At 43.3% G+C, this 21,515-nt stretch overlaps 2 protein-coding genes across 11 annotated transcripts in view; one reads left to right on the top strand and one right to left on the bottom strand.

Annotated features, from left to right (window-relative positions):
- The window catches only part of HMGXB3 (HMG-box containing 3), a 47,361-nt gene extending 34,256 nt beyond the window's left edge, over window positions 1-13,105 (bottom strand). For 2 of the 6 annotated variants that reach the window (XM_055324761.1, XM_055324763.1), the window contains exons 1-5: window positions 12,606-13,105; window positions 9,849-9,987; window positions 8,767-8,941; window positions 5,155-5,652; window positions 3,794-3,892 (exon numbers count right to left, since the gene is read on the bottom strand). In XM_055324761.1, coding sequence (XP_055180736.1) covers window positions 3,794-3,892; window positions 5,155-5,652; window positions 8,767-8,941; window positions 9,849-9,985 — 909 coding nt within the window. In that variant the 5' untranslated portion in view covers window positions 9,986-9,987; window positions 12,606-13,105. The other 4 variants (XM_055324762.1, XM_055324764.1, XM_055324766.1 and 1 more) reach the window with 4 other exon arrangements.
- Window positions 13,106-13,165: 60 nt separating this feature from the next.
- Window positions 13,166-19,264, top strand: TIGD6 (tigger transposable element derived 6). Of its 5 annotated transcripts, none has more exons than XM_055324774.1 (2): window positions 13,166-13,280; window positions 15,951-19,264. In XM_055324774.1, exon 2 carries the CDS (start codon window positions 16,034-16,036, stop codon window positions 17,606-17,608), a length of 1,575 nt encoding a protein of 524 aa, XP_055180749.1. In that variant the 5' UTR covers window positions 13,166-13,280; window positions 15,951-16,033; the 3' UTR covers window positions 17,609-19,264. The 5 variants fall into 5 exon arrangements, with proteins under 5 accessions (XP_055180749.1, XP_055180745.1, XP_055180746.1 ...); XM_055324770.1 differs by having other exon boundaries at window positions 13,166-13,329; XM_055324771.1 differs by having other exon boundaries at window positions 13,166-13,329; window positions 15,340-19,264.
- The last annotated feature ends 2,251 nt before the right edge of the window (window positions 19,265-21,515 follow it).

The raw sequence follows: 21,515 nt of genomic DNA, 5'->3' as shown, positions 1-21,515 counted from the left end.
CATAAGAAACATTCAATTCCAAAGAAAGTAAAAAACAGGACAAAGAGAAAACAAAGAGTAAAATGACAGATTTAAACCTAACTATGTGTTTATACATTAAATATATATGGCCTAAATACCACAATTAAAAAAGAGATTGTCAGATAGGTCTTGCTTTTAGATCTAAACTGTATTACTGCCTACAAAAAAAAATACAAAGATAAGCAGGTTAAAACACTGGAAAAAGATATAACTTCCTAATAACAATAATCAAAAGAAAGCTCATTATCAAAGTAAATGAGATAGCAGGCAATACTGCCAGATAAAAAAGGTGGTTATCTCATGATGATGAAGGAGTTGATTCATCATGAAGACATAACAATCCTGAAACGCATGGGTAGCTCAGTTGGTTAAGCATCTGCCTTTGGCTCAGGTCATGATCTTAGGGTCCTGCCTATTGGGCTCCCTGCCCATGAAGAGTTGAGACTGCTTCTCCCTCTCCCTATGCCCCTCCCTCTGCTTGTGCTCTCTCTCAAATAAGCAAAATTAAAAAAAAAAAAATAATAACAATCCTAAATGTTTAAGTACTTAACAGAGTCAAAATAAATACATAACAAAAAACTAATAAAAATGAAAAAAAGATAAATCTTATTTATAGTGATAGGTGGATGCCTTCTCTCAGTAACTGACGGAAGAAACAGACAGAAAATCAGTCAGGATATAAAAGAGCTGACCACTATCAATCAACATGACCTAACTTGACATACATAGAACACACTACTCAACAGCAGAAGATACATTCCTTTTCAGGGCACACAGAACATTTTTCAGGACACAACACATTCTAGGCCATAAAACAGGTTTCAATAAATTCAAGAGGATTCAAGTTTTACAAACTGCAGAGTTCTGACTATAATGGAATTAAATCAGAAATCCATAAAAGGGAGATATCTTTAAAAAAAAAAAGAGAGATATCTGGAAAATCCCAGATATTTGGAAAGCAAATAATGTACTTTTAAATAACGTATGGGTCAAAGAATAAATCAGAAAGTACTTTGAACAAAATGAAAATGAAAACATACCATATTAAAATTTGTGAGATGCCACCAAAGTAGTGCTTAGAGGGAAATTTATAGTACTAAGCAGCTGTATTAGGAAAGAGAGGTCTCGAATCAATGACCTCAGCTTCTATCTTAAGAAACTAGAGAAGAGGAGTGCCTAGGTGGCTTAGTCAGTTAAGTGTCTGCTGTTGGCTTATGTTATGATCTCAGGGTGTTGGGACCAAGGCCTGCACACACTGGGCTCTCTGCTCTGCAGGGAATCTGCTTCTCCCTCTCCTTCTGCCACTCCCTCCCATTCGTGCTTGCTCTCAAGCTCTCTCAAATAAATAAAATCTTAAAAAAAAAAAAAAAAAAAAACTAGGAAAGAATAAATTAAGCCCAAAGGAAACAGAAGAGAGATAATAAAGATCTGGGCAAAAATCAGTGAAATACAACACAGAAAAACAATAAAGACAATCAATGAAACCAACAGTTGGTTCTTTGAAGGTCAATATAATCGATAACTTCTAGCCAAGCTTGTCAGGAAAAATAGAAATGAGACCCAAATTACCACTATCAGTAATGAGAGAGGTAAAAATCACTACAGTCTACAAATATTAAAAGATAAGCATTTATTAGAATTTTAAAACCCAGCATTACCGTATGATCCAGCAATTCCACTCTTAGGTATCTCCTGAAAAACTGAAATCAGGGACTCAAACAGACACGTATCCACTCAAGTTCACAGCAGCAATACGCACAATAGCCCAAAGATGAAAACAAACTCAATGTCCATCAATGTCTAAGAATGGATAAACAAAATGTAGTATACACACACAATGGAATATTATTCAGCCACAAAAAGTAATGAAATTCTGATACATGGTACAAGACAGATAGTATGCTAAGTGAAAAAAATGAGACCATAAGGATATTTGCATGATTCCATTTACATGAGGCACCTAAAATATGCAAATTCAAAGACAGAAAGTAAAACAGATGTTACCAGGAGCTGGGGGAGAAGAAGAGAGTTACAGTTTAATGGGCATAAGGTTTTTGTCTGGGATGGTGAAAACTTCTGGAAATAGGTATTGTTAATGACCCCACAACACTGTGAATATACTTAATGACCCTGAATTGCACACTTAAAAAAATGGTGAAAATGGTAAACTTCTATTATGTATATTTCATCACAATTTTAAAAATAAGGGAATGTTTTGAACAATTTTATGTCAATAAATTGGACAACCTAGAGGAATGGACAAATTCCCTGAAAGACAAACTATAAACGCTCACTCAAAAACAGATAATCTAAATCTATATAAAATTTAAAAATATATAATCTAAATAGTCCTATATATATTTTAAAAATTGGACTTGCAATTAAAAATCTCCCCACAAGAAATCTCCAGGCCCAGATTTGACCTGAAACATTTAAGGAAGCAGTAATACCAATACTACACGACTCTTCCTGAAAAGTAAAGAGGATAAAGTATTTCCTGACTTTTTCTACTAGGTAATAGTAGATACTAAAACCTGATACTAAAACCAGACAAACATCATACAAGAAAATTAGAGACCAACATCCCTCATTTTGTGTCTAGAATATACACACAAAACTTCTGAGAAAAGTTTTAGCAAATTAAATCCAACAATATACTAAAAGGATAATACATGATTGCTAAGTGGCATTTATTCCAGGAATGCAGGATTGATTTAACATTTGAAAAACAATGAAATTAACCATATTAACAAACTAAAAAAGAAAATTCCTACAACCATCTCAACAGACCTAGGAAAAACATTTGACAAAATCCAACATCCATTCCTGATAAAAGCTCCCAGCAAATTAGGAATATTAGAGAATTTCCTAAACTTGAGGAGGATATCTATGAAAAACCTATAGCTAATATTACACATAATGATTGGTGAAAGACTGTTTTCCTCCTAAGATGAGGAACAATATGACAATATCTGCTCTGACCATTTCTAGTCAATATTGTACTAGAGATCCCAAACAGTACAGTAAGAAAAAGAAATAAGGAATCGAGATGAGAAAGAAAGAAATAAAACTGTCTTTATTCACAAACAAAACTATGTAGAAAATACAACAGAAACTACAAATGTTAAAGTTGTGAACACAAGTTTAATATGCAAAATAAAAGTTGTAGAATGTAAGTTTAATATGCAAAAAAAAAGTCAACTATGTTATTATATATTAGTAGTGAATAATCAAATATTGAAAAGTTTTGAACTACCAATTGTAACAGCACAAAAAACCGTAAAATATTTAGGGAGAAATTTCAGCTCAGATGCTGCAGTATGTGATGAGGAAAACCATTAACTAAGAATCAAAAGACCAGAGTCCTGGTTCTGGCCTGTTTTGCAGCTCAGTGTCTTTGAATCATAGAGTCCTTCCCCTTCTCTAGGCCTTTTTTCTAATCTGTACAATAATAGGATTGAATCAGATCAGTGGCCCTCAATTTTTCTATACCACATATACTTCTGAAAATTTGGTAAGAGGCATTGAATCTATCCCAGGTAAAGGTTCTTAAAGAGAAAGATTTGTATGTATCTTGAGGAGTTTAAGATCCTGCAGAGCTCCATTCAAAGACTCTCCTCACCACCCCCACACCCGCTAAAGAATACCTGGAGCAGGTGATTTGAGACCTTTGGCAGTCCTATCTCCCTCAACGTCATCAAGACTTTTAGAAAACTACGAGGGGGAGAATTCTTACAGAGCCCTTATCTCCATTAACTCTCCACACACTGACCAGTTTGATGGAGGTGGGGTTCTCCACAACTGAGTAGGCAGGAAGAGGCAACATGATGAACTGTGTGGCTGGCACAGAGGAGCTACTCTCACTGGAATCCTGTGGGCACAACGGAGAGAAGGACAGTTATGGAATGAAGAACACCCAGGGCCGAGACTGATCGAGTCCAAAAATCACAAACAATGTGCTTATCCAAAAAGATGAATCTATCTCAAAACTTTAAGAACAAAAATAAGACAGAATAAACTGTTACCGCAGAGAATGTGGACTATCCTCATTTTAAAGGTGAGAAAACTGAGGTCTTAAGAGACTTAAGACTTAAAATCACATAAGCAGTTAGTTAACCCAACTGTTCTGACCCTGCCAAGTGTTCTTAACATCCTATTGATCTAGCTTAACGAGGCAGGTGGCATGCTTCATTATCATAAATAGCACTAAGGCAGTAACAATAAAATGGATTTAGGTCTAACACAGATTCCTTTGCAAGGGGCTACAATGCTCTCATACATATAGGCCATCCTATATTCCTCTTGACCGGGGCAGAACTCCTCCTCTCTGAGGATGCCACACTACCCAGGGTAATAGAAGGCGTGGTGGTAGCTCCCCTGCTTCTGGGGGGACTAGGCTGTGGGATTGCTGAAACTGCTCTTTCCCTTCAACCGGGCATGGCTGGACTTATGCCACTGGAGAGACTTCCCTCTTAACTATCGTTCTTTTTTTTTTTTTTTTTCTATCGTTCTTATCAACCTGGCCTTGAAGAGAGCTTTCTTTCTTATATTTTTTAAGATTTTATTTATTTATTCATAGAGCTGCAGAGAGAGAGAGACAGAGACACTGGCAGAGGGAGAAGCAGGCTCCATGCAGAGAGCCTGACGTGGGATTCGATCCAGGGTCTCCAGATCATGCCCTGGGCTGCAGGCGGCGCTAAACCGCTGTGCCACCGGGGCTGCCCTGAAGAGAGCTTTCTTATTCCTACCCACTCTGCACCCAGGAAGACTATTTGGAAATTCTCCTACTAAACAGTTCAAGGTGCCATTGTGTCTGCTGACACAATCTTCAGGGAACATAAAATCCTAATAGCCTGAGAGATCCTGGCTTTGATTCATGGATAGCCTGTATTATTTAAATGCTGTTACATGTACTCTCATGTGAAGAAAGTCCTGGCTATGCTGGGCAAAAGGAGTTGGTTGAGTGCTTAAGAAACTGAGGAGAACTTTAAGTAAGCCCAGGGGCAAAAGGTTCAAGAGGACTGTAGTCCTACTAGAAGTCCACACCAGTACTCTTAATCACCACTGCACGGTGCTAGCTGCCTTTGTAGTAGTTCCAGATAAACCAAGAGACATCAGTACAAAGTCACTTACCCTCATGACAGTTACCACTGACATGCTCTCCCCAACCTGGGGGTGGGGCACAGCCAGGCTTCCAGAGGGGAGGTCTGGTGAGCCATTCACTAAGGTCTCTTCAATTACCAGGCTTGTCTGGTATGGTTGGTGGCTCTCCCCTACCTCCAGGGAAGCCTCCTCCAGGAGCACATCCTGGCTGAGGATCTCTGAGGTGGTGATCTCTTGTACAACACCCGGCTGGGCAAGGGCTCCCGCCTCCTCAGCTAGGGCCTCCACAGCCAGGCACTGCTCTGCCATGCCCGCATGGCTGGGCACTGCCTCCGGGGCAGTGTTGGACACAAGCGATGGTCCTTTAGGGGACATCTGGTTCTGGGCCACACAAAGCTCTAGCTGAGGGCAGTTGCGGTCCTCCTGCAGGCTGCTCTTGGGGATGATGATATAATCTGAGCGGGGGAGGATCTTGCGGAAACCTGGGATGTCCGGAACAACAGCAGTCAGTGCAGAGAGCTTGGAGTTCTGAGGACCAGGAAACCGGTGAGGGGGAGACAAGCAGAGATAAATGGAGTTAAGACCACATGCACATATATTTATGATTACATTTTTCAGTTTTTGGATTATTTTCTGCAAAAGGGACCAGAAAGACTCCTTTCTTGACCTAAGATTTTGAGAGGGTCAGCCTCTGCCAATAGCAACGCTATCTTCCTCTGAACCACACTTAAGCCCATGTAGCTTACTTGCTCAATCACACAGGAGCTCATAACAGGGATCAGACTCTGAAAAGGGCAATGATCTCGGCATTCGAAACTGTGAGCTGGAATCCCAAATCTGCACAGCCTTCAGCAAATACTTTCCACTTTTATGTCTTGCTGCCCTATCGGAATATAGTTATTTATGAGCTCCTTTCCAGCTCTGATACTTTAGAATTCCAAGGTAGTAGAATGTATAATGTTCAGTAAAACCCCCAAAAGCATAAAATACAAGCCAATAGGCTATACTGGACCTCAAGACAGAAAGCAAGGGTTCTGATAACACTGGTTTCTCCCAGACTTACAGAGCAGAAAATGAACTGATCTCTTCACGAGAGAAAGTATGTATGGATGGGGATATCTGACAAGGACCTGAATATACTGGGGGATACAAATATTAACACTGACTAGGATCTTAAAGTTTAGAAAATACTGTCCTGACCTTAACAGTGCTATTAAGTTGGGTAATATTACTGTTCCTATTGAAGCTCAGAGAGATAAACCTTCTCCAAATACAAAATCAGTAAGTCGTAAAGCTAGGATTCCAAGCCAGGTCTTCTAAGGAGCAAGGAAACCAGGTACTAGAAGTGCAACCTTTCATGGCTAAGGAAAAGGTACTTTTGTTTTTTATTTTTTTCAAATTAAGCTGCAAGTTACCCAATAAGGAAAACAGAAAAGTTCAAAGTCAAGTTAAATGAAAGCTGAAATTAAATGGAAATAATTTCAGATGCATCTTTTAAAAGGAACACTAAGTCCATTACAAAAGGATCCTTAAATACATCAAAAGCAAGAAGTCGATGAGACTACTTAAGGTACAAAGGAAGCACTCAGAGATGAAAGTTGAAAGAAGCACTCAGATGAAACATAAAAGCAGACAGGCCAAATCCTTTATGGAGCCTTTACTGGAGAGATAATGGAGAAATGACATTCTCAAGTCACCCTTTGAAGCAGACAGGTCAGAACAAGATTAAATGGTAGCAAATGCATAGAATGATCTGGACTTAATCAACAAATCCAGGCACCTAGACACCACGGCGGCCTGAATGACATGGAACCACTGGTACAGCAAGAGACTAGAAGGGCTGCCGAGAAACCAGGCTGCCAGTAGGTCTCTGAAAAGCTCCCAAAGTAGGCAGGCTAGAGGGTCTCACCTTCATACCAGGCAATCTGGGAGAGGTCAAACACGGCACCTAAAGCCTTACCCAGTCTTGGCATATTCAGACGCTCATTAAATCACGCCTTTTCTTATTATATGGTCACTGGACACTTAACCTACTAAAGAGTGATATTTACTGACCAAGGCAATATGTGCCAAGGGCTCAGCTAGGTCCCTTATTTTAAACATTGTGAATAGATACTATTATTCCCCACTTTCAGATGAGGAAATGAAGACTCAAAGGTTAAATGATTCTTCCAAGGTCATAGTTAGTAAATATCAGAGCTAATTCATTCATGTCTTGATAATAGCAGTAGAGATAATAGTAGATATAAAGTCCCAGACAAGAAAAAAAATCATTGTAGATGATTTATATAAAAAAATCTTAAAAGTATTAACCTACATTAGTGTCTAGCTTTAAAACTGTTATCCCTCTGGGAAAATGTAACATTTTCCTGTACCACGGCAGAAGGTTGCTAACTTTATGACAGGGAAACCAGAGAGTACGTGCACTTTTCCTAGACTTCACTTCCCCTCCCCTCTAAACTGTCCCCCAGATTCAGTTTAGAAACAAATCATCTGGGCAGCCTGGGTGGCTCAGCGGTTTAGCGCCTGCCTTCAGCCCAGGGCCTGATCCTGGAGACCCGGGATCGGGTCCCATGTCAAGCTCCATGCAGGGAGCCTGCTCCTCCCTCTGCCTGTGTCTCTGCCTCTCTCTCTCTCTCTCTTAATAATAAACAAAATCTTTAAAAAAAAAAAAAAAAGAAAGAGAAATAAATCATCTAAAGGAAGGGGTATGGACTGGTATCTCCAAGACTTTAGATAACACAAAACTTTTCCAGAAGAGGAATGCCAAGCCAATAAGGGCAAGTCATTTAAATGGCAGTGGCAGATGGCCTCCACTAAGGGAAAACACAACCTCTTCTGCTATAACATAGCTGTTGCATTCCTAAAGAACCTGTGCTCTATATCATCAAAAAAGAAATCAGAGGGATCCCTGGGTGGCGCAGCGGTTTGGCGCCTGCCTTTGGCCCAGGGCGCGATCCTGGAGACCCGGGATCGAGTCCCACATCGGGCTCCCGGTGCATGGAGCCTGCTTCTCCCTCTGCCTGCATCTCTGCCTCTCTCTCTCTGTGACTATCGTAAATAAATAAATTAAAAAAAAAAAAAAAGAAATCAGAAACAATATTTTAAATGAAAAAAGGAGTTAAGGTTAACCTTGCAATAACAAGGTTGTTTTTCCTGCAGGAATCTCAGTCTAACAAAAAAACAGCGGTACTAATAGTTGTCAGTGTTATGTTACTATGAACTAGAAATACAAAATGGCTGACAAACTGGAACACCTCCTCATTCATTCTTTACTTCAAGCCTGTCTCCTCCATCATCTTCGGCTTCTGGCATAGTGCATAACCACCAGTGGTAACTGAAGAACATCACATTATACAAGGCAGCTGTATCTACTTCCAAGCTCCCCAGCCCAATTGCTGATTACATTTTTAAAACTGACACCAATCAGTATAACACATACTCATGACCTTCAATGAATAACATGAACTCATGGTGCAGGAGAAATCCCTACATAAGCTACTCCGTTAAGATAGGTAAAACTGACTCAACTCAAAGTTTTCTCAAGAAGAGAAAAGGAAAAAGGAAAACAGGGGGTGGGGGCTTCCCAAGGCCTTCCCTACTGACCCAATGGAGAAATTAGCTGGGAAAAAAATTACTTACAGGATCCAAACCTTCTTTCTCTAGTTTGGCTTTCTCCAGGTAATAACTCCTTTCCGCCACGCTGAGGAGCCTCCAACTTTCACTAATCTTCTTATTGATCTCAGACTGAGGGAGGTGGGGGAGTTCCTGCTGCACTTTCAAGTAGATGTCGTAATAGTATAGAAGGTAAGCCGACCTAAAGGAAACAAGGATTTCTTAAGATTTTCCTTCATTCAACCAGTAAGTAGTACAATGGTCAGGTCTGAGAGTGAAGAGGCAAAAACCTAGCTTTTCATTTCAAAGCACTTATCTAAATATGGGCTGAAGCAAACAAAGAAAAGCCCCAGATAGTATATAGGAAGTTTCTCCCTCTAGAAACCTGGAAGCAAAAGCTTGTCTGATTTACTTTTCCATGGACTACTTTTTCTGCAGGAATGATTGGCTTTAAAGGTCAGTATGAGCAGATACACATGTGCCCTGTCATCCCACTATCAGAAAAGGTTACTCGTGGAGCTAATCAGTCAGGTTATGCCCCCCCCCCCCCCCCACACACACACACACGCTTTACTCCTCTACACAGCCTCTGATCACCGCACGGGTCAACAGCACCTCCCGAGAGCTGAGAAACAGAAGTAAATTAACTACCAAAATAACCCAAAAGTGGTGACCTCAGCAAGAAGTTGGAGTGTCCAGTTAAGAGGGAGATTAGAGCTATAACATGGATAATCTTTACAGATATCATTGGTACTACTCATAACGCTGTACTTTCATTAATTCTCTATTTTCCATCCTTAAATGTTGACAATGTTAATAATAAATAACATACTTCATTTGTACACAGCTCCCACCATTTGTATTGTACAATTTCCTATGAGAGCCTGAAAACATGATCAAGATCCGGCCAGGAATGGCAACTGATGGTATCAATCAACCACTTCCTATTCCCCATCTCCCTCTCCCCACAACACCAATGCCCATCCAGAGACTTCAACAACAGACACGGCACCCTCGGCGAATCCAGACACAGCCTAAAGTCTTCCCCAACACAGTTCTCCAAGCAGCTTGTGTTTATAAATGTCAGCTACCAAAAGGTGTTGGCTAACCTGGGTTTCTTGGCCTTTTCTCCATGTATTTTATACTTTTTCTTCTTCTTGGGTGGCCCAGGGGAGGTATAACAGTAGGCTTCCTCAATTTCCTCCATCACGACAGTTACCTCAGTACCATCATATGATGCATCCATGGCTAGAGGAAAAGTCAAATACAAACAGGTTTCAAGAATTTATCCTAAAGGTGGCAGCCACTTGATCCAATGATCCCCTATCCCTGCTGGGGCCTCAAGGTTGTCATCTCCCAAACTCAGCAGATCCTAAAAAGCACTGGGAGTACTTAAGAAACATACAGAACCCAGGGTTCCCACCTCAGCTCTTCTGAATCAGAAATCTCCAGAGGGTATGGAACTCTATATGCTTAAGTACCTCAGGTGATTTCTCTGACCAGGCAAATTTAGGATCACTAGCTTTGACAGCTCATTTGCTTATATTCACTCATGAGATATAGTAATTCTTCAACTCAAAGATTAGGCCCACAGTACAAGAATTCCATATGGTAACGGGTGAAAGGAATAAACTTGGCCAGTAGTCAGAAGTTCTGGACCTTCTCTCATGTTTAATTACCTTAAGCAAACTGCTTCATTGATTCATTCGGTTATTCATAAGATATGAAGTGCCTATATGTAAGACATTTCTTTACACCCTGCCAGCTTGTGTGACTTTGAACAGGTCCTTTAGCTATTTCAGGTTCAATTTTTTCAGATATAAAAAGATAGGTATCTCACCCATCTTAGTACAGATTTATGGTGACAAGGCTCAAAAGATATTATAGATATAACTCTATTTGAGAACAGTCAAGTGCTACGCAAAAGAAAGGGTTCACCAGTAAAGATTAATAACTTATGGCTGAGGTGCTTAATGACCCGCCTAAGGCCACCACACCCAAACAGGGACTTGAAAGACAAGATTTTTTTTTTTTTTAATTCAAAAAGCCAACTCTCTAAGCCTTCTTTTGTTACACTACACTGCTCCCTATTTCCACTGGCAACCCTCTAAACCAGCACTGTTCAATAAACTTTCTGCAATGATGGAAATGTTCTGTATCTGCGTTCTCCAATACAGCTATTAAACACCTGAAATGTGGTTAGCGTGATTGAGAAACCGAATTGTTTTAATCGTAATTAATTTAAATTAGCCACATATGACTAGTGATAATGGTACTGGACAGCTTAGGTCTAAACAGTAATCTGACAGACCAGCATTCAGTTGGTTCTCTGGCTTCAGAAACAGAAAATCTAATAAGAGCTTTTCCTAGGAAAAGGAAGGCACACACACAAAAAAACCCTGAATGACTAGTTCAAGAACAGTCTATTTGTGGCCACATTCTTAGTTGGGGTTTTACCCAAAAGACTCAATCCTTGAAGGGAGAAAGGTTTCCAGAAACCACTTCAATTTTATGAGACAAATGATACACTGCAGTCGCTCTTAAGATCGGTCAGAAGAGAACTTAGGATTCTGGAAAGACGGGAGTTGCGGCAATAAACACAGGATAGATCTGTGTATTACAAACCCACTCACACCTCATTTAAACCTCACTCTGCAAATGAGGTACCTGGTAAGGTAAAATGAGAAAAAGAGCACTGCTTGATACCTCAGGAGACCCGGCTCCAAGGCTCAACTCTGACCATGTGATCTCAGACATGTCTACATTCCACCCTGAATTTCAGTTGTTCCTCATGTGAGACCAAAAAGGCTGAAATCAGTAGCTCCTAAATCTGGGGGAGGCAAGAATACCTCTGAGAATGTTGGGAAAGCCAAAAACTCTCCCCTGGCAAATGCAGACAAACAATAACGTGACCTACAGTTTTAAAGGCCTCTCCCAGTCAAAAACACGTTATTCCTAAGGTTCTTTCTTGTTCTGCGCCATCTCTTAATGATTTTCCTTCCCACTGAAGTCGAATAAATCCTGCATTCCGCCAGGGTGCAACCCAAGAAGAGAACATAGTCCACAACTTGGTTGGGCAAGCCATAGGCCAGTGCCTTCACAGGGGAAGGCGAGAGTTCAAATCAAGGCTATGCGGGATCTGTGCTTTTTTTTCTCTGCCCTTAACAGTCTTGCAGGGAAGCAGTTAACTGCAGGAGCGCATCTGTAAAGGATGACATATCGGTTTTACCACCCAGAGCAAAATAATTCAGGAAACGTGGTCATTACAACCGCCTTGGGGTGGGGGGCAGGAAGGGACCACTCTGGATTTCTGCTTGTTTGACTACCCCCATTTTCAGCCTGGTTATGAGGTGATTTTTCAAGCCCTCGGCCTCAGTACAGCAATGCCCAAGAAGGCAGAACAATACAAAGGTCGAAACCAAGGGCTTTGAAAGGCAAAAGGCGAGGATTTAAGTTGCACGTTTCTAGAACACCCACACAGAGCTCTATGACCTTGAGCAACCTATTTGCTCTCGGCCTCGGTTTTCTCATCTGTAAAACAGGATTACGGGCAGTACACGGAATCGGAGACACTTCCGCTGTTCCAGCAGGTGCTGCTCCAAACCTCAGGAGGTGGCCTTTGACAGTCCGGCCGGCCGGGCCCGCGGCTTGCCTCTGGGCTAGCTCCTTTCGCTCTCCGGGTCCCGCGTGTCCCGCGTGTCCCGCGTGTCCCGCACGTACCGAACGCGGGAGGAGCCGACTAGGGCGGACTGCTCCGGTCTGTGGCAGGGGCGACAGCACGGGGCTCGGAGCGCCGCGGCAGCCGCCCGAGGTCGCCCAGCAGGCCGGCGGCACCGTGCAGCGCGGCGCTCGGGGGCGGGCCTTACCCGGAGGAGCGTGCGAGCCGCGCGGCTCACATTCCCGGACGCGCCCGGCCCGGGGGCTGGACGAGGGGGCTGGCCGGCGCGCTCGCGCTCCCCGCTGCCGGCGAGAGGCGGCTCCGGTCGTGACAGCGGCAACAAGGAAGTGGAGGCGAGGGCTCGCGCGCGCATCCCGGGGGCTGGAGGAGCCCCGGCCCCGCGGCCCCGCCCGGCGACACACGGCGCGGAGTCGCGACAGCTCCTCTCGCTCCCCCTCGTCGGAGTCGCGATGTGGGGTCGCGGAGGGCGCGTGTGGGAGCACGGGACCGCCCCGCAGGCTCTTCGCCGACGCCTGCCGAGGGCCCCGGGGGTCGAGCCCCGGGGAGCCCGAGGGAGACGGCAGGACCACGGGCGTCCCCGCAGCACCGGTTCGGCGGCGGCGGCGGCGGCGGCGGCGGCGGCAGCAGCGGCGGCAGCACACCTCGGATCGCCAGGGAGACCCTTCCCGGCGGCCCTCGCGGCGCACCGGAAGCGGCCGGCCGCGCGTGACTGCGTGCGTCCCCTGGCGCATGCGCGACAGTCCAGCCCCGTGGAGGGCCGGGCCCCCGGGCACGGCCTAGACGCCCGAAGGGGGCTGGTGAGGCGGACGGACTGTTTCCGGCTAGAGGTTCCGGGAGGAGGAGGAAGCTGCGGCCGCCCGCGGTGGGACGCGCAGGCCGCTTAGCCCCGGGCGTTGCCGTGGGGCGCTCAGGTAACCGGGGCGGGGCGGGGCTGTGCCGAGCGCGGGAGGTCGAGGCCCCGCCTCGCCTCTCAGGGCCGCGTCGGGCCCGGGGAGCCCCAGCAGCACCCTGTCAGCGCGGTGTTGGAGGCCCGGCCCCGGCCCCGGCCCCGGCCCCGCCCGGCCTGCCCCCCCCCTGCGCGTTCAGGATGCGGTTCTCGCAGCTTAGTGCCGCATCGAGCCGTCCGCCCCACCGTCCCGCACACACACTTAGGTAGGGAGTTCCTCGAGTGATTGGAACTGCGCCGAGTGACCAAGTGCAGAGGCTCTGCAATCAGACAAGGATGCTGTACGTCGTTCCCGCCAGCGTCACAGACTGTTCTACGTTTGGACAAGTCCTTGCACGACCCCACCCCACCCCCACTCTCTTGCAAGTGTATTTCCAACCTGCATACTTTCCTCCTTGGACCACTGTCCCCAGTCTCCGAGTCCCCACTATCCCCCCGCCTGGATCCATGCAGTTTCTTCCCACCTCCCCTCTTGGCGCTCTGCAGCCCATTCTCCACGCAACAGGCCGATTGATCTTTTTGCATCTTTTTTTTGCGCCGTAACTGATTCAGTCAGTCCCTGCTCAAAACCTTCCAGTGTCTTTTCATTCACTTAGGATAAAATTCGGACTTCGCTTGACCTACCAGACGCTGGCCTGGCCCTTGCGTCATTCTCTTCTCAGGTCACCTCTCCATATTGGTAGTTCCCAGAACAAGGTGTGTAGTACTCTTATGTTCAGAACACCGGCTTTGTGCAGAGTCTCCCTGGATTTGAAAATCCAAGTCCTGCCATTGTGTCAGCTGTATTAAAGCATGTAAAGTAACAAATTCTGATTACGAAGTAGATCTTCAATAACTGGTTTCCATCCCTTCAGTTGGTTCCCAATCTCTGTAAAAATGGCACGATCATCCATTGATGGCTCAGTGCTCTGGCCAGAAATCTGGGAGTTATCCTGAACTCCTCTTGCAGTTGACATCTAGTCCATTAGCAAGATCTGCAAAAACGTAGTCCCAAACCGACTGCTGCTTACCATATCCACGATTACTGTAGTCCAAGCCACCATTATCGCACATCTGGACTCCTGTAGCAGCCTCCCAACTAGTCCCCTGCTATTTCTCTCAATTCCATTCTTTACCTAGTAGTTGTCTTTCTTCTTCCTTAAAATACTTCAGTAGCTTCCCTTTGCATTCAAAGTACCGTATCCCAACTGTCTGTGGCCTACTAACCTAGCTTGCCTTTATTTAGGGCCACCTTGTAGGAAAATGGATTTTACCCATTAGGTTCTCCATTTTGCAACCAAAGGACTCTTCTAAAGTGCAAACCTGATGGCATCATTTAAATAAACAGACCTCTATGGCTTCTATTGTCCCAGGATCAAGCTAGAATTTCTATGATCTGGCTCTTGTTTTCTTCTCCAAAGACTTTTTTCCCGGACCATGCCATCTTGTTTTCTATACTACTTTGTTGCCTTTACACATATTTCCTTCTATCACATGAACTCCCACTTGTTTATACTTTAAGGTCAGACATCAATATCATTTCTTCTTTGAGGCACACTACCCATCCGTGTTCCACCCAGTTGATCATCCTCATTTCCGTATTCTAGTTCATAAGTACTCTGTAACCTCTTATAGTTTTCATGCACTCCAGTGTTCATCTTCCCTGCTTCCCGGATAGGCTTCTCAATGGTGAGCAGTATGCTCCTTCCGTCTTTGGTTGGCTGGCATCGAGCACAGTGCTTTGCACATAGGGGATGCCAAGAATGGATAGATACTTGTGTGGAGGTGGTGGTAGGAGTCAGCCCTTGCAAAGGGGCAGTCACAGCAGCTTCTCTTGTCCTTTGAGGACTCTCATGATAAAATGTCTTCACAGGCAGTTACCAAAACTGCTACTGCCTGATTATGTTTACTTCCTTCATGGTCATATAACACTCTATAATTATTTATCTGTTCTTCTTTTGTTTATCTTACTCCAACATATTGTATGTTTCATAAGGGCAGGGACCTTGACTGTGTTGTTCATCACTGTATCCTTACCACTTGGCACCTATAAATATTCACTAAATGAATGTGTGGCTACCAGAAATATTCCCTCACTGAAAATCCATCCAAGCCAAATAGTGATAGAGCTTTGAAGATCTGATTTGGGTGGAATATCCAGCAGGATTATGGAATTGCAGAAATGGCACTAATTGAGTCACGAAATCTGAGCTGTATGAACTCGAGTAAGTCCCTTCTCTGAGCCTCAGTTTCTGTTATAAAATGACCCAGGTAATAACACCTTGAATTTATACAGTGCACTGCTGTTTGTGAACCTCTTTTACCATATATCATTTCAATCTATTCCCACAATAGAACTGACATTATTTTTATAGAAGCTCCAAAAGTTTAAGTGAACTAGATCCTCTGTAAGATCTCTTCTATTTCAAACACTCCTTGAGCCTATGTAAGTAATCCTTACAAAAAGTCAGTTGTATAAATCCTATTTTCTCTTGGCTTTGGCCTTATGTTATCATTTCCTAGTAGGATTTTGAAAAATCTGACATCTTTTAGGGGGAATTCATTATCTTTGGTTCCTGACACGTACGCCACATTTTGTCTCCTCAGTTTTCTACACTTGCAGCAAAACAAGCCAAGAGGAGGAACACACTCAGCCCTGGTAGTTGTAACCCAGCACTCATTCTGTGAATATGGCAAACAAGGGGAACAAGAAACGTCGGCAGTTCTCCCTGGAGGAGAAAATGAAAGTTGTGGAAGCTGTAGACTCAGGAAAGAGGAAAGGTGATGTGGCAAAAGAATTCGGTATCACTCCTTCTACTTTGTCGACGTTCTTAAAGGATAGGGCCAAATTTGAAGAGAAGGTACGGGAGGCATCTGTAGGACCCCAGCGGAAAAGGATGAGGAACGCTCTCTATGACGACATTGATAAGGCTGTTTTTGCTTGGTTTCAGGAAATCCATGCCAAAAACATTCTTGTGACTGGTTCTGTCATTCGGAAAAAAGCACTAAACTTGGCCAACATGCTTGGCTATGACAATTTCCAAGCAAGTGTGGGCTGGCTGAACAGATTTAGGGACCGCCACGGAATTGCTTTGAAAGCAGTCTGTAGAGAGGATAGTGACAGATTAATGAATGGTCTAGGAATAGATAAGGTTAATGAGTGGCATGCAGGGGAAATTATAAAACTGATTGCAGACTACAGCCCAGATGATATCTTTAATGCTGACGAGACAGGAGTGTTTTTCCAGTTGCTTCCCCAGCACACGCTTGCTGCTAAAGGGGACCATTGTAGAGGAGGCAAGAAAGCAAAGCAGCGGTTGACAGCACTCTTTTGTTGCAATGCTTCCGGGACTGAAAAAATGAGACCATTGATTGTTGGTAGGTCAGCCAACCCACACTGTCTCAGGAACGTCCATTCCCTCCCATGTGATTATCGAGCCAACCAGTGGGCATGGATGACGCAGGATCTGTTCAATGAGTGGCTGATGCAAGTGGATGCCAGGATGAAGCAGGCAGAGCGCCGCATCCTCCTGCTCATCGACAACTGCTCTGCTCACAACATGCTGCCCCGCTTGGAAAGGATTCAGGTGGGCTACCTGCCCTCTAACTGTACTGCCGTCCTGCAGCCACTGAATCTCGGCATAATTCACACCACGAAAGTGCTGTACCGAAGCCACCTCCTGAAACAGATCCTCCTCAAGCTCCGCAGCAGTGAAGATCACGAAGAGGTGGACATTAGGCAGGCCATTGACATGATTGCTGCAGCATGGTGGTCAGTCAAGCAGTCCACGGTGGTGAGGTGCTGGCAGAAGGCAGGCATCATCCCTATGGAACTGACGGATTCTGACACAGAAGCAGCAGTCAGTGAACCAGAGGTAGCCATTGAGAAGTTGTGGCACTCCGTGGCTATTGCCACTTGTGTCCCCAATGAAGTCAATGTCCAGGACTTTATCACTGCAGATGATGACCTCATCATCTCGCAAGAGCTGATAGACACAGAGGTCATCCCGGGCATGGAGGTTGGTGAAAATACAGATGAAGCCGGAAGTGAAGAGGAAGAGGAGGCATCTTTAGCACAGCAGCCAAAAATCACCATCACAGAGGCCATCTCAAGTGTACAGAAACTTAGACAGTTCCTTTCCACTTGCATAGGGGTTCCTGATGCCATTTTTGGACAGCTGAATGGTATTGATGAATACTTAATGAGAAAAATGACACAAACTCTTGTTGACTCCAAAATTGCAGATTTCCTTGAAACAAAATAACATAGGCATTTCCTACCTCTATTCATTTTGAAAATGTAGTTTATGAGAATAAAGTTTTTTTTTTTAAGATAGGCTATTGAACTTAAAATGTAAGCAATATTATAATGACAACATTCCAGTCCTCTGAAATAATCAGGAAACTTCCTTGAGTGGAATCTGGAAATGAAATTTGACTAATGTGTGTTATCTTTTGATTAATCAAGTGGTTCCCAAAGTTGTCTGCACCTAAGGATCTCTTGAGGATCTTTAAAAAATTTCCAAAGCACAGGCCTTATCCCAGACCAATGAAATCACAATCTATGGAGCTGGGTCACAAGCCTTAGTAGTTTGTAAAACTCCCCAGGTGATTCCAATGTGCAGAAAAGTTTGGGAATTACTGTGCTGACCACAGGAAAATCAAGCACACTGTGGGTCTGGAGCTCAGTGGTTTCCAAATGTTAGCTCACTTGGAAGGTTTGCTAAAACCCAGATTGCTGGGCTCTACCTCCAGTCTTCTGATTCAGTGGGTCTTAGATGGGGCCCCAAAATTTGCATTTCTAACCAGTTCCCAGGTCATGCTGATGCTAATGTGGTCCAGGATCCCTACTTTGAGAACCACTGGTCTAGCTGGATTCTAGTACTTCTCCCTTCAGCAAACCAACTGAATACTCACACTCACTAGCAAAAGAAAAAGAGGGGAGCATTAGCTGTTCTTATTCCGGATCCACTAACTCCTTTCTACTGATTTGGTAACTCTAGAATCTTCTTAGCTTTTCTCTTGAATGCCCCACCAGCTAACCAAGTAGTGAGTAGAGGTACATCTGTCTGTGCCCAAAGCATTGACAGGAGCCACCGAGCATATTAACACATCTCGTAATGCTTGAGGCTTGTTACCCAGAGGGAGCTGGGGCACAGGAGAATTTGAGAATTAAGGAGAAGGTATGATACAATGTGGGGGGCCTTGTATATCAGAATCCTGGGAGAGAACATACAGTTTTGTGTACCTCTCTGACTTTCCAGACAAGGTGAGAGGGAAGTTTGTGGGAGAGAGGACACGTGTGACAGGATTTGGATTGGTTCCTGTTTGGATTATTCACGCTGCTCTCCACACCTGTGGATAATCCAGCCCAGATTTTGTGGTTAAGATGAAGGCACACTGTTTGCCTTTGTTAAAATCACTTCACCTTTAATTCCTTTATGTTTGTTCTGCATAGACGTCTGCAAGAGCAGAGTTGATTTTAAGTTATTTAGAACTACATAAATTTATAATCAGATTTATATTAAAGTTTTTCTCCTATGAAGAAGTCATCCTTAATATCCTTTATAACCCTAGTATCTGTTCCTAATATGGAAGATAGGTGTCTCTTTCATTTTTAGAAGATACATACAAATACCTGTCAGTGTTGTAGTATAGTTTTTCCTTCCATACAGGTTAATTTTGTGGTTACTTCAGGAACCCATTGCAATTCAGTTATTTTTCTTTCTGTAATCATTTAATCAAAACATATATAAGGCAGATATATCATAGAATGTATGGGACAGCCCGGGTGGCTCAGTGGTTTAGCGCCGCCTTTGGCCCAGGTCGTGATCCTGGAGACCCAGGATCAAGTCCCACGTCGGGCTCCCTGCATGGAGCCTGCTTCTCCCTCTGCCTGTGTCTCTGCCTCTCTCCCTCTCTCTGTCTCTCATGAATAAATAAAATCTAAAAAAAAAAAAAAAAAGTACGGCTTCCATGTTGAACAAAACAACAATCACAAAAAGCATGTTTAAATGGATTTTTGAAACCTTATTTTGTATATTTTTCCTTTTAACAAGTATAATTTTAATTAAAAGTACTACACATATTTTAAATTCCTAACACTTCAGAAAAGAAAATAGTGTCTTCTAGCTAAGTCCTGTGGTTCCACTTATTGACAGCAACTTCACTACATTGCTGTGTCATCGTTTTGTGTCAGGATTACTGACACAATTTCAAATTCCTTTCTTCACTTTTCTTCTGTTTGGCACATAATGTTAGATCTATTGACATCCTGCCATTTCCCCTGCCTGAGTGTCTGTAGTAATTCTCAAATGCCTAAAATAAATAAATAAATAAATAAATACAAGACTAATTATTCAGTTGAGTTTTAGCACCCTCTAGAGTTGGCTACAACCTACATTTCCAGCTTGCTTGCTCAGTACAATTCAGTGTGGGCACTGCCCCCGGTTTTCTTTCACTCTGTACCCACGTGTGCTGGCATGATTTCACTTGAATGCCTCCCCCTGCTCTCTACAAATATAGGTCCTCCACAAAAACCCCTTCAAGAACTGGAGTTCTCTCTTGTAGCCTTTTTTGAAGATTCAGTACCTGTTTTACCCTTTTCTCAACTCCTTGGCACTTACAGTCTCTACCAATTTTTATCAATGAAAAAAATATTTTTTTATCAATGTTTCGTGGCTCTTGGACTAGACTGTAAACTCCATGGAAGCAGGGACCTTTTGTTATAACCTTAATGGTGCCTAGCACTGTGCTGGGCCCATCACAGTCACTTCAATAAACATTTGTGTATAAATTGATATATACATATAATGCATCAATGCCACCTTTTTATAAAACTGCATGAAGCACTGATTCTATTAGAAAATGACTTGAAGATAGGGTAAGGCTGTCCTCTATTTGAAAGAATTTGCAAAAATTTTCCATGGATATTATTGCCTCAAATAGTATTCCAGTCCAGATTATCATCTGTTTTTTGATAGTGAATAGTTCCAATATATAAAGTTAAGCCTATTTCCTTCCACATAAAGTCACTGCAGGATTTACACACATAAGACTTTGGGGGCGAAAGCTTTAAGTGCCTTGCACATAGTAGTACTCAGTAAATATGTGCTTAAACTTGCTTTAAAAAAATACCACGTTCTTGATTCATTTAATATATCATAATGAATTAAACCCTTGTAGGTGGAAATTATAGCCAAAAGAGAGAGCTTCTGCAGTCTGGTTTACATTGGCTAAACGTTTTACTTTGATTCTGTTGGTACATTATGGTTTTGTTTGATATTTTGTTTTTTAAACTAAAAGAGGTTGCTATTATCCCTTCTGAATCAGCTGTTTCATCAGGCCTGTATAGCTTCTCCCTGACTCTCTGGTCCCTCCTTCCCCACTTGAGGATTTATTTCGCCCCAGTTGACCAATTCACTTGGTAGGCCAACATTCTGGAACTAGGCATCTACCTCAATTGAGCTATTATGAGGAAAAGAAAGTGTATCTGGCAATGAGCAGTATTCTACAAATGTTATGTCATTACTATCCATCCTTATTTGGAACTTTACAAGTACTATCTAAAGGCAGGGCCCTCCCTTACCAGACTTTCCTTTCACTAACTGATTTTGGGGTTTAGTGTTCCAGAACCAGCAAGCCTGATTATTAGATAAAACTCAAGTTTTCTTTGCCCTGTTCTTAAGATGGGCTCTTTCATTAAAAAAGAAGAAAGCTGAGAATTGTTGCCTATTACATGCCAACCACCATTTTACTCCTTGTCATTCAATCTTTCCAGAAAAGTGTAATGCAAAAGGACGAATGGGCTCAGATAATGAATTCCAAAGTTGCATACCAATTAAAGAATTGTTCAGGCTACCAGAAGCCATAGTTCTTTGAAGTGGAATGTGGTAGAATATTCTGGCCACCAGAGGGCAGAGAGAGACTATATAATGGAGACCACTTAGCCAACTCCAGAACCCTTAGAAGCAGCCGCGTGTAATTTCTCTGACATGGTAGAGATTGAAAAGGAAAACAAGGAAAGATAAAAAAGACAGGATGTGAGGCTTGTTCAGGCAACTAAGAAATAATCATAGCTTGGACTATCTAATCTACCCCATTACACACCTATCCCTCCACCGGGGAATTTTTCCAACCTATTGATAACCACAGGCCATGTAATTGACCCTG

This window comes from Nyctereutes procyonoides, unplaced genomic scaffold (assembly GCF_905146905.1).
Source record: "Nyctereutes procyonoides isolate TBG_1078 unplaced genomic scaffold, NYPRO_anot_genome, whole genome shotgun sequence".
NCBI lineage: Eukaryota > Metazoa > Chordata > Mammalia > Carnivora > Canidae > Nyctereutes > Nyctereutes procyonoides.
This window is presented reverse-complemented; position numbering and strand designations above follow the sequence as displayed.

Excerpts from the sequence above, each read along its gene's own strand:
- TIGD6 (XM_055324774.1), top strand. The coding sequence starts at position 16,034 with ATGGCAAACAAGGGGAACAAGAAACGTCGGCAGTTCTCCCTGGAGGAG.